Source organism: Phyllobates terribilis, unplaced genomic scaffold (genome assembly GCF_046119375.1).
Source record: "Phyllobates terribilis strain yellow unplaced genomic scaffold, ASM4611937v1 Scaffold_9__5_contigs__length_417890890, whole genome shotgun sequence".
In the NCBI taxonomy this organism is placed as follows: Eukaryota; Metazoa; Chordata; class Amphibia; order Anura; family Dendrobatidae; genus Phyllobates; species Phyllobates terribilis.
Genome location: NW_027362769.1, coordinates 89,472,987 through 89,485,904, shown reverse-complemented (window position 1 = coordinate 89,485,904; position 12,918 = coordinate 89,472,987). Strand labels below are relative to the sequence as shown.

At 48.2% G+C, this 12,918-nt stretch overlaps 1 protein-coding gene across 7 annotated transcripts in view; it reads left to right on the top strand.

Annotated features, from left to right (window-relative positions):
• DIP2A (disco interacting protein 2 homolog A) overlaps positions 1 to 12,918 on the top strand; it is a 111,917-nt gene that overhangs the window by 97,370 nt on the left and 1,629 nt on the right. For 6 of the 7 annotated variants that reach the window (XM_073646750.1, XM_073646748.1, XM_073646746.1 and 3 more), the window contains 12 exons: positions 367 to 488; positions 2,494 to 2,605; positions 3,015 to 3,124; positions 3,252 to 3,382; positions 3,540 to 3,708; positions 3,900 to 4,070; positions 4,256 to 4,285; positions 4,619 to 4,680; positions 4,756 to 4,813; positions 12,282 to 12,356; positions 12,444 to 12,618; positions 12,703 to 12,826. In XM_073646750.1, the coding sequence (XP_073502851.1) occupies positions 367 to 488; positions 2,494 to 2,605; positions 3,015 to 3,124; positions 3,252 to 3,382; positions 3,540 to 3,708; positions 3,900 to 4,070; positions 4,256 to 4,285; positions 4,619 to 4,680; positions 4,756 to 4,813; positions 12,282 to 12,356; positions 12,444 to 12,618; positions 12,703 to 12,826 (1,339 nt within the window). The remainder of the gene's footprint in view (positions 1 to 366; positions 489 to 2,493; positions 2,606 to 3,014; positions 3,125 to 3,251; positions 3,383 to 3,539; positions 3,709 to 3,899; positions 4,071 to 4,255; positions 4,286 to 4,618; positions 4,681 to 4,755; positions 4,814 to 12,281; positions 12,357 to 12,443; positions 12,619 to 12,702; positions 12,827 to 12,918) is intronic. The other variant, XM_073646745.1, reaches the window with a different exon arrangement.

Genomic DNA, 12,918 nt, shown 5'->3' with positions numbered 1-12,918 from the left:
GTGGTGAGGACTCAGTTTCACCAGGGGCCAGTCTGCTTTGGCTTGTGATTGGCTGCAAAGTTCAGGTAACTTTGAGCAGTGCGCCAGCATATAACATTCGATAATGAGCTGCTGAATATTTCTGACCCCTGCAGCCAATCACAAGCCACCACAGCAGTCCGGTGGAACGGTGACATCACCACTTCCTGTGTCTGCACTGTCCTCGGAGCAGCCATTGATGCCCAGTCACCTGAGCATAGTTTTTGTTTTGCCTGGAAAACCCCTTTAATTCCATATGTAAAAGTGCCTCATGTTTATTGCTTTGGGAGATTCATTCTTTCTCATGTTTGTATAATGAAGCAGCTTTCTATACTTGTATTTGTTTAGGTATCGACCTCATTGCTACATTTTTTGGTTGCCTTTATGCCGGTTGTATTCCCATCACTGTGCGCCCTCCACACCCACAAAACCTCGCAACTACTTTGCCTACTGTGAAGATGATTGTAGAGGTTAGTGTATCCAGAATGTGTGTCTGTCACTAGTTATATGCTCAGAAGAAGTTAACTTTAAGATGACTGTTCAAACCAAGCACAGCTGCTCAGTGCACCCTTGGTGTGGCCAAACAGTTCAGCACACCTTCCCATCTACTTATTTTTCCTTTTATTTGTGCCTTCTCTTTGTTAGTTGACAGCTCTGACTTTACAGGAGCCAGATGAAAGCCACAATGGATGGAAGACAAGTAGGAGGGAAGATGCACTAAACAGTTTGGCTACACTAAGGGTGCACCGAGGGCCTGTGCTTAGTTTGACCAGTCATTTGGTGCTTACAAACTCCCTAAAGGATATCTCCACCATTTGTAGATTTGCTGCATGGCAATCTAAAATACTTGAGGTTGCCTATTACCAGTTATATCTAAAAGGGTTGTGTTTGATACTTTTTTTTTTTTTTAATTTGATTACATGTTATGCTATATATTATATAAGAGATTGGAGTGATCAAATAAGAACAAGCATTTAATACATAACAGACAGAATGATGCTGCTCACGGCCATTTTTGTGTAACATATAGTATATACATTAAAAAATATACTGCAACTGACTGCACTGCACTGCACTGACCAAAGTTACCAACGACCTACTAACCGCCAAATCTAAGCGACACTACTCTGTCCTCCTCCTCCTAGACCTGTCATCTGCCTTTGACACAGTGGACCATTCCCTCTTACTCCAGACTCTCTCATCTCTCGGCATCACAGACTTGGCCCTATCCTGGATCTCCTCACACACCACCTCCTCATCTCACCCCCTATCTGTCGGTGTCCTCCAAGGTTCAGTTCTAGGACCCCTGCTCTTCTCCATCTACACCTTAGGCCTGGGACAGCTCATAGAGTCTAATGGCTTTCATTATCACCTCTATGCTGACGACACACAGATCTACCTCTATGGACCCGATATCTCCTCCCTACTAACCAAAATCCCACAATGTCTGTCTGCTATTTCATCCTTCTTCTCTGCTAGATTTCTAAAACTTAACATGGATAAAACAGAATTCATCATCTTTCCGCCATCTCATTCAACCCCCCCAACTGACCTATCCATCATAGTCAATGGCTGGCCACTCTCCCCAGTCCATCAAGCTCGCTGCCTTGGGGTAACCCTGGACTCTGAACTCTCCTTCAAACCACATATTCAAGCCCTTACCACTTCCTGCTGACTCCAACTCAAAAATATCTCCCGGATCCGCACATTCCTCAACCATGGATCTGCAAAAACACTAGTGCATGCCCTCATCATCTCCCGCCTCGACTACTGCAACCTCCTGCTCTGTGGCCTCCCCTCTAACACTCTCGCACCCCTCCAATCCATCCTAAACTCTGCTGCCCGACTAATCCACCTGTCCCCCCGCTATTCCCCGGCCTCTCCTCTGTCAATCTCTTCACTGGCTCCCCATTGCCCAGAGACTTCAGTTCAAAACCCTAACCATGACATACAAAGCCATTAACAACCTGTCTCCTCTATATATCTCTGACCTAGTCTCCCGCTACATACCCGCACGCAACCTCCGATCCTCACAAGATCTCCTTCTCTACTCCCCTCTTATCTCCTCCTCCCACAATCGCATACAAGATTTCTCCCGTGCATCCCCCCTACTCTGGAACTCTCTACTCCAACATATCAGGCTCTCGTCGACCGTGGAAACCTTCAAAAAGAGCCTGAAGACCCACCTCTTCCAACAAGCCTACAACCTGCAGTAACCACCACGCCGCCAATACCGCTGCACGACCAGCTCTACCCTCACCTACTGTATCCTCACCCATCCCTTGTAGACTGTGAGCCCTCGCGGGCAGGGTCCTCGCTCCTCCTGTACCAGTCGCTGTTACATTGTGTTCAAGATTATTGTAATTGTTCTTGTATGTATATCCCTTCTTCACATGTAAAGTGCCATGGAATAAATGGCGCTATAATAATAATACTGACTAGACATTATTATGATGAGCTGTTTGCTGTTTATAGGTTAGCAAATCTGCTTGTATCCTCACGACGCAAGCAATAATGCGTTTGCTTAAATCAAAAGAAGCTGCTGTTGCTGTAGACATCAAAACCTGGCCAACCATTATGGACACCGGTAAGAGTCCGAACATAGAGCATGCATGGATAGTTAGTACAAATGCATTTGTACGTCCCATTCCATGGTCCACAAAAGTGATTTATGGCCGCTGTGGTGTAGGAGTGATATTACCGCCTGTTAACTGACGGCTTCCGTGGCCATTCTTTTTATTACGTGTGTCACGCCACAATGATGACGTTCCACCAGGCCGGGTAATCAAAAGAAAAGCTGCAGAGGCCAGCATGTAAAAAGTGGGATTTCGTTCCCATGCTGCGGCTACAGACAACTATCGTGGCCATTGGAATGGGAATTTTAATCCCTGGTGCTAGTGTAGAGATGTAACATACATGTGTAATAATATGTGGTCTTCAGTATCAGTGTTGGCGGTACTAATGAGCCACATTACTTTATTTTCATGTTTTCACAGAAGACATGCCCAAAAAGAAATTGGTTCGTGTTTTCAGGCCAGCGTCCCCCGACACCCTGGCTTATTTGGATTTTAGTGTATCTACCACGGGAATCTTAGCTGGAGTGAAGGTAAGACATTAGTGTGATGTGTTGTTATGAAGCGACACTCCTCTTCTGCAACAAGTACGTACACCGAGCATTTCCCACTTAATTGTGTCCTTGTAAGTTAAGTTGGTCTTAATTGTTTCATCTGCAGATGTCTCATTCAGCCTGCAGTGCCTTATGTCGGTCCATAAAACTGCAATGCGAGTTGTATCCATCTCGGCAGATTGCTATCTGTCTAGACCCGTACTGTGGCTTAGGTTTTGCCCTGTGGTGCTTGTGCAGGTAAAACCTCATTTCCACTCTGCTTTCACATTGTAAAGTTTCCCGATACATATATTTCATGCTAATGATGTCTCTACAGTTATCGGAGGGTTATCATCAGTTGCAGGGGGCACTGAATGTATTACTTTTACCAGTATCTCCCTTCTTGTCTATTCAGTGTATACTCTGGGCACCAGTCTATCTTAGTGCCCCCTCTGGAGCTGGAGACCAATGCATCCCTATGGCTCAGCGCAGTTAGTCAGTACAAAGTACGCGTCACTTTCTGCTCCTATTCTGTAATGGAGATGTGTACCCGAGGCTTGGGCACACAGACGGGCACCCTCAAAGTAAGGATTTATTCTTGCTTGTCTTTTCACCACTTCTAGCTTTCTTCCCTCATTTTGTCCTAAACCAGTCTTTTTTGCTTACCTCCCCAGCTCACCCTCTTGTTACAACCATTATTTATTTTTTCCTTCTCTTTCAATGTGTTGCTCCTTTCCTTAAATCCTTTCCCTGATGTGTTCATTCCCTTGCCCAGTCCCGGGGTGTGAACCTGTCCTGTGTGCGCACATGCATGGTGGTAGCAGAAGAACGGCCCCGAATCTCGCTCACACAGTCCTTCTCTAAGCTGTTCAAAGACCTGGGACTCTCCACGCGAGCAGTAAGCACCACATTCGGCTGTCGGGTCAACGTGGCCATTTGTTTACAGGTCAGTTTGTGGGGTTCTTTCTCTTATTGACATCTGTAAGGTCCTTAGCGCATTTCTGTATGTAACGAGGCAATGTGTAGCTGGTCATATTGACATGGTGTCTTCTGATAAGTTTCTCAACCTGTTCCCTCTATCGCTCTCCTACCTTTTTCGTCTCTCACTTCTCTTTGTGGTTCCTCTTCCAGCCCAACAGACTGGGCAAGCTTGCGGATCAGGTATGGGGTCTGCATGTGTGTGCTGACATGCTAACTGAAGTGTGCTTTGCTCTGGGCTCCGCTGGGCAGTGCAACGAAGTGTGTGTCAGCACAGGAATGGCAGAAGGGTTCACTTTTAGGCAGGACTGTTTGTTGTTTTGCAGAGGATTATGAGAAGTAGTGCTTAGATAGGAGTATGCAAGGTAGAACTGGCTGTAGATCAGGACTGTACATCGTGCGCTTATTAGAATGTGTTTGTACTGCTTCTCACCCGCATGGCAGTCCCTGCTGCAAATAACGTCTCACTATTGTTTAGCGATTGGAGAAAAAAAAAAAATCATTGCTCTATTATAGGGAACTGCTGGGCCAGACCCAACCACGGTCTATGTAGACATGCGAGCTCTGCGCCATGACAGGTACGGACAATCCACATCAACCAACTTTACATGTTTCATACAATTTCCTCCCTAACTATTCTCTCTCGTTTTAAGAGTGCGACTGGTTGAGAGAGGTTCACCGCATAGTCTGCCCCTAATGGAATCTGGAAAGGTAAGATTTGATTTGGAATAACTTTAAAGGGGTTGGCCACTACTCTAACAACCCCGTATCAATCTGTAAATTTGCCCTCCGTAAAAATAACAACACATATACTCACCTCAAGTGCCGGCCCAATTCCATTGGTGGCGGCACTCGCTTTTTCGGGGCCAATCAGCGGGCGAATCAGACATCACGAGGAACTGAGCGGCCAGCTGCAGCTTTCATTTTGTCTTGATGTCTGATTCGTCCGAAGTAAAGTGAAGCCAGCACTAATTGGCTGCGGGGATGTCACGCAATCCTCGGGTGAGCCAGTGCTAACACCGGAGGGGAGTATAAGGCTGTGTGCCCACTATGCGTTTTTCAAGCGTTTTTGATGCAGAATTTCCGCAGCGTAAACGCTTGCAAAACGCTTGGTAATCCGTGTCCCATGATCCCCATTGAAAATCTGCATGGTCTGTGCCCATGCTGCGGAATTTTCCTTGCGGAAAAATCCGCAGCATGTCCATTATTTGTGCGTTTCTGCATGCGGATTTGAGGTCCCAATGCACTTGAAAAACGCAAGTCAAATCCGCATGTAAAAACGCGTGTAAAATCCGCAAGCGTTTTTGACTGCCAAGAACATGCAGAAATTTTCTGCTTCATTTCTGCATCGTGGGCACATACCCTAAGTGTTATTTTACTGGTGGGAAACATGCTGATTAAGAAGTGGTTGTCTGGGTAGTGGACAACCTCTTTAAAGGGAATGTGTCTTCAGAAAATTACATTATTTTAAATAATTTAACAAAACATGGAAAATTTATAATTTTTTTTTACAACTTTGTTAGTTTTTTTTTTTTGTTCATATCTCTGTAAAAAAAAGGAGATTTTTGTGTACTCACCGTAAAATCTCTTTCTCTTAGCCTCTAATTGGGGGACACAGGACCATGGGTGATATGCCGCTGTCCACTAGGAGGCGACACTGTGCATAATCTAAAAAAGATTACGCGTGGCTCCTCCTCTGCAGTATACACCCCCGGACGGCATCAGCCTACTCCAGTTTTGTGCAAAAGCAGTAGGAGGAACTTGACATAGATAACATAACCATGCCTATAAGAAGGCAACTATGTGAGAACTCAACTTAACAGCCCAGAACGGGCAAAGGGCGGGTGCTGTGTCCCCCAATTAGAGGCTAAGAGAAAGAGATTTTACGGTGAGTACACAAAAATCTCCTTTACTCTGTCGCCTCATTGGGGGACACAGGACCTTGGGACGTCCCTGGGTGGGAAGCAATGGACGAATATTGTGTAGACGGGTCCCTACAATTGGGGCACCGCCGCCTGCAGAACACGTCTAGCCAGGCTCGCATCTGCTGAGGACTGGGTATGAACGTTGTAGTGTTTTGTAAACGTGTGTAGGCTAGTCCAAGTGGCTTCCTTACACACTTGTGCCGAAGCCTGGTGCCGAAGGACCCAGGAGGCCCCTACCGCACGTGTAGAAAGTGCCGTAATATCTGCTGGAATAGGCGATTTTTTGAGGCGGTAGGCCTCTTGTATGGTGGATTTGATCCACCTGGCAAGGGTAGCTTTGGAAGCTGATAGACCCTTGCGGCCGCCTTCCAGAAGAAGGAAAAGAGAATCAGACTTCCGGAAGGGCGTAGTCCTAGACACATAGATACGCAGTGCCCTGACAAGGTCAAGCGTATGCAAAGCCTTTTCCACTCTATGAACCGGAACCGGACAGAGGGAGGGTAGTGAAATTTCTTCATTGAGATGAAAGCTGGATACAACCTTCGGAAGGAAGAATGGAACCGTACGAAGGACTACCTTGTCCTGGAAAAAAATCAGGAAAGGCTGTCTGCAGGAGAGTGCCGTGAGTTCAGACACCCTGCGTAGCGAGGTGATTGCCACGAGGAAAACCACTTTCTGGGATAGAAGACTGAGTGGGACTTCCCCAAGGGGTTCAAAGGGTGTTTCCTGTAATGCTGTCAGCACCAGGTTGAGGTCCCACGCTTCTAGAGGTCGTCTGTAGGGGGGAACCAATCGGGAAACCCCCTGGAGAAATGTTCTTACTTGCGGTTTATGAGCAATGCATTTTTGAAAAAGCACTGAAAGAGCCGACACCTGGCTCTTAAGGGAGGCCAGGGATAGTCTGGCTTCCAGACCTGATTGGAGAAAACCGAGTACCCTGGGTAGGGAATAAGGGAGTGGGGTCTGGTTACGAGATTCGCACCAGGTAAAGAAAGTTTTCCAGGTACGGTAGTAAATCTTGGCAGAGGTTGTTTTTCGTGCTCTGATCATGGTTTTAATGATGTCTGGAGAAAAACCTGCCTGGGTTAGAACCCAGGTCTCAATGGCCAAGCCGTCAAATTGAGGGCCTCTAAGTTCTGGTGGTAGAACGGGCCTTGTGACGGAAGATCCGGGCGGTCGGGAAGACGCCAGGGAACGTCTGCTGTGAGTCGTACGATGTCGGCGTACCATGTACGCCTGGGCCAGTCCGGTGCGATTAGGATGGTTGGAACTCCCTCCTGTTTGATCTTTCTCACCACTCTGGAAATCAGGGGGAGAGGTGGAAAAATGTACAGGAGCTGGAACTGGGTCCAGTCCTGAACCAGGGCTCCGCCGCTAGAGCTCTCGGGTCGCGTGTTCTGGCCATGAAGTTGCAGACTTTGGCATTGAGGTGAGACGCCATTAGGTCCACGTCCGGAGTGCCCCAACGATGGCAGATCTCTTGGAAGATTTCGGGATGGAGAGCCCACTCTCCCGAGTCTATTCCTTGATGGCTGAGAAAGTCTGCTTCCCAGTTGTCTACACCCGGAATGTGGACCGCAGAGATAATGGAGCTCGTTTTCTCCGCCCAGTGAAGGATGCGTGTCACCTCTCGCATCGCTCTGGCACTGCGGGTTCCCCCTTGGTGATTGACATATGCCACGGCTGTGGCATTGTCCGATTGTACTCTGATGTAAGAGGCTGCAAGTAAGTGATGGAAGGCTCTCAACGCCAGGAGGATGGCACGAATCTCCAGGATGTTGATGGGCAAGGTTGCTTCCGCTGGGGACCACTTGCCCTGTGCTCTGTGGTGTAGGTGTACTGCACCCCAACCTGTCAGGCTTGCGTCGGTGGTCAGGACCTTCCATTGACCTGGGAGAAAAGATTTCCCTTTTGTTAGAGAGGTCCGGTTGAGCCACCAGTGAAGGGACTTCCTGGTTGATGACGTCAGCTGGAACTTCCTGTCGAGAGAAGAAAGGTTCCTGTCCCATGACTTGAGAATGTCTAGTTGGAGAGGTCGGAGGTGAAGCTGGGCAAATGGAACCGCTTCTATTGCCGCCACCATCCTGCCAAGGACTCTCATTTCAAACCGGAGAGATCCAGGGGGTTTGCTGAGAAGGGTGCGAACTCCTAGACGGAGAGGCAGTGCCTTGTCTTTGGGGAGAAGCACTAGGCCCTTGGAGGTATTGAATAGCATTCCCAGGAATGTCAGAGACTGGTTTGGGGTTGGTGATGACTTTTGTAGGTTGACTAACCAACCCAGGCGACTCAGGGTGTCGATTGTGATTGAGACACTGAGCTCGCAGTCCTTGAAGGTAGAAGCCTTGACGAGAAGATCGTCCAGGTATGGAAAGACTACTATGCCTCTGGAGTGTAGAACGTGCATGGTGGCTGCCATGACTTTGGTAAACACTCTGGGAGCCGTGGCGAGTCCGAACGGGAGAGCCACGAACTGGTAGTGGTCCTGGTCGATTGCGAACCTGAGAAATCTCTGATGGGCAGGTGCAATCGGTATATGCAGGTATGCATCTTGTATGTCTATGGAGGCGAGATATTCTCCTTTTTCCATGGATGCAATGATTGACCGGAAGGACTCCATATGGAAGTGACGTACTCGTACATATTTGTTGAGTTGTTTTAGGTCTAGTATGGGGCGTACTCCTCCTCCTTTCTTGGGGACTACGAAAAGATTGGAGTAGAACCCCTGGAAGCGCTCGGCTGCGGGAACAGGTATTATGACTCGTGCTTGAAGAAGCGATGAGACCGCTTGGTGTTTTACTGGCGATTTTGGGGGAACAGATATAAGGAGTCTGTTTGGTGGGTTGGAAGTGAACTCTATTTTGTATCCTGAAGATACTAGTTCGCGGACCCACTTGTCTTCTGTAATAGGTAGCCAGACTTGATGAAAGAGTAAAAGTCGGCCTCCTACAGGTGGAGTGTCTTCCTGAGTCCGTGAGTCATGATGAGGAGAAATTCTTAGATTTTCCTCCTTTTGATTTTGAGTGGCCTGCCTTTGACTGCCAGGATTTGTCCGACCTTTGTGTCGGCCTCGAGTCTTCCCTGCGTGTGAAGCGGCTGTTATTTTGTGGTGGCCGTGAAACGGACCAGCCGGAAGAGTTCCGAAAGGATCGGAATCGAGCTTGGTTACTCTTGTTATAATTGCGCTTGGGTTTCAGTTGGGGAAGAGAGGTACTCTTACCCCCTGTGGCATTGGATATCATCGTGTCCAAGCTTTCACCGAAAAGTCGACCGCTGAGGTATGGAAGGTGCGTGAGGGACTTCTTTGAGGCTGCGTCCGCTTTCCATTCACGCAGCCAAAGGATACGCCGAATTGTGATGGCGTGTGATATTGCGCCCGCTGCACCTCTTGCAGAATCCAGAGCTGCATGAAGCATGTAATCTGCCACAACTGCTATCTGAACTGCTTGGTCCGACAGTTCAGGGGCAGAAGCTTGGAGGTCAGTTTGTAGATTTTTTGCCCAAGCCAGTATGGCCTTGGCTGCCCAGACTCAAGCGGGGGCTAGGGAGGCCCCTGTGGTTTCGCAAATTGAGCGAGCCATACTTTCTACCTGCCTGTCTGCTGCATCCCTATCTGGCAGTGAAAGAAGTGTCTGTGCTGCCAGTCTGGAGACTGGGGGGTCCACTGCTGGTGGGTCTGCCCATTCTTTGGTGGTTTCCTTTGGAAAGGGGTAACAGGCCTCCAGAAACTTGCGATTGTTAAGCTTCTTGTGAGGCTGTGAGAATTGTTTTGTGAGGATAGATTTAAATTCTGGATGATCCAAGAAAACCTTAGGTGGTTTCAGAGCTCCTTCAAATGAAATCTTATTTTGTGGTGCATCCAGGATCGGATCAGAGATGTCCAGCACCCGATGTATGGACGAGATTATGTCCTCAACTAGCGCTGCATTGCTAGGTGGGATTGGAGTTAGGGATCCATCAGTTTCCTTGTCTGAGTCAGAATCGCAGACGCCTTCTGACTCCTGTGTATCACTAAGGTGTGTCCTAGGTGACCCAGAATGAGGGATTTCTCTGGACGGAGATTGGTGCGGAGAAATATCATGTCTGTCCCTGGTAGGGGACTGTGTAGATGACCTGTGACTACGGTATCTCTCCCTAGACAGGGATGACCGTGTGCTATGGGATGACGCAGATGAGCGTGACCTATGGGTGCGCTTGCGTCCTGACCTTGACATGGATGTGCCTGGGTCAGTATGTGACTGAGTCCGGCTTTCCCTTTGTTGGGTAGCATTCATAGTCGAGGTATGGCTTTGCAGAGCCTGAAGCAATTTGGAGGTCATGTTATCTATGGACTGTGTCATAGATTGTGACATTCCGGCGTAGGATTAGACACTGAAGGGTTGGTAGGGGCTACTTAGGACTCTGGCACAGTAGTCTGAGTACAATCCTTGCAATGCGGATATGTGCTGCCGCTGGGAAGAGCATTACTGCAGTCTGTACAGAAAGCGTAAAAGCAGTCCTGCCTGGTTTTCTTAGACTTTGAGCCCGGCATAGTGCACCTGGAGTGGCTATGCAAGGGGGCTAACTGTGCAGAGGAGGATACAGAGTAATAAAATTCACAGCTGAGGTAACTCAGACTGTGAACTTACCCCACCAATGTGCCCCTGTGAACAGCGCTGAAAGAGCCTGGTCCTGTGCCTCCCCGGAGACTTGGCTGGCCTGTATGCGTCCTGCAGCTTATGATGGCCGCCGTAGCTCTTCTCCTGCTTGCAGAGATGAAGGAGAAGGGGGGCGGAACGCTGCAAGGGCAGCAGTTGCTATGGAGATGCGCGCCCTGCAGCCTAGATCCGCCCCCTGTGTGACACCGCAGTGAGTAAAAATCGTCATCCGGGGGGCGGGGAGGGGGGCGGAAAATGGGCGGCAGCTTCGGCTAGGCCAAAGCCGCGGTGTAAATTTATTTTCTATGCCCAAAAGGGCTCCAGGCCAGCGCGGTAGTCCGGGGGGGGGGGGGGTCAGATCAGAACCGGACCCCCCCGGATTGAATGGCAGAATGGCGGTGGGGACACAAGTGGAAGGGGGTCTCTGAAAAGAGTCCCCCTTAGGCGCTTAAGATGAAAAGCTGCCGCAGGTGCAGGGCCTGTGAAGGCCTGTGTCTGTGTGTGCCATGGCTGCCTGCACTCCCCACGGCTCCTACAGGGTCCCACAGACAGACTGGGGCTCCTGTATTGCTGCTGGACCTCGGCTGCGGTGTGCTGGCTGGTGAGCGCTGCAGATGCTGCCGTCCAGGCCCTACCTGATGGTGTCTCAACCTAATACCCCCAGGGGGCATTAGGGAGGGTGCCGCTGTCACCTGTCAGGGGGCTTTGTCCTCGCCTCAACTTCGGACCAAGACCGAGGGAATTGGGGAAGGAGGGGGGTTCTCAACTTCGAGCCTGACCCGAGGGGCCGGAGAAGGAGCAGCATGGTGGCTACGCCATCTCAACTTCAACTGTGCACCCCGTAGTAGGGGACAGAGGAAGGAGCCATGCCGGGGGTCTCTTAAGAGACCCTCTTTTCTTCATCTGTAATCCCGTGCTGAAGCGAGGGACGAGTGAAGGTCTGAGGTGTGCCTCCTTGTGACACTAAGCAAAAACTGGAGTAGGCTGATGCTGTCCGGGGGTGTATACTGCAGGGGAGGAGCCACAGTTAATCTTTTTCAGATTATGCATAGTGTCGCCTCCTAGTGGACAGCAGCATAACACCCAAGGTCCTGTGTCCCCCAATGAGGCGACAGAGTAAATGGGGGTAATCTATACTTCCTGTTCAATCAGAAAATCCACATTTATATTAGCTTTTTATATTGAAGCATCTAATGAGCATGTGCAAAGATCATTATGAAAGGAAGGGAGAGCAGTGTCAGCTGCGACAATGTCTATTGTGATAGGTGTCCCCTCTATACACAACTGATAACACAGGATGCACAAATCAGTATTATTCTGCCTATGAAGATAATGAGACTTCTGAAAATACTTCTGTATTCAAAAGGAAGTGTGAGTCTACAATAACCCCACTAGCCTGTGTAAAAACTGCAAGTTTTTTGTTTTTTTTTTTAAATACAGATTGTGATATGGAAAAAAAAACATTTCTGAAAGTTAAAAATACAATTAGCACGAAAACTGATTTAAACTATTGGTAATTTTCTTATTCTACATTCCCTTTAGAGGGAACTTGCAGCCCTAACTAGAGACAGTATGAAATGCTAATGGACAGCCATGTTTATCATTGAATTTATCTTACAGATTCTTCCTGGTGTGAAAGTGATTATTGCACACACAGAAACCAAAGGACCCCTTGGAGACTCTCATTTAGGAGAGGTAGGTATGCAGTAAAATTGGGTTTAATTGTCACATTTTCCAAACAAAATAGGCAATGTTTTTTTTCTCTTGAAAATATCTTATCAGGTTTGGGTAAGCAGCCCCCACAATGCGAATGGTTATTATACAGTGTATGGAGAAGAGGTCCTGCATGCTGATCACTTTAATGCAAGGCTCAGTTTTGGGGACACGCAGACGGTTTGGGCACGGACTGGATACCTTGGTTTTCTCCGCAGAACTGAACTAACTGATGCCAGTGGAGGTAAGAACAAGAAGTCAGAAAAGAGAATGCTTAGAAGATAAAGTCTCTAAAGTACTAATAACCAATGCTGATTGTTTTACACAGAGAGACATGATGCTCTATACGTGGTTGGCTCCCTTGATGAAACGTTGGAATTACGAGGCATGAGATATCATCCAATTGATATAGAGACATCTGTGATTCGATCTCACAAGAACATTGCTGAATGGTGAGTTTGAGATGAATTCTTGTAATTTGTCTTATGCAAATAGCCTCTTCACAGGATAGAAACTCTATTGGAAGTAGCTATCCTAAAAGTTA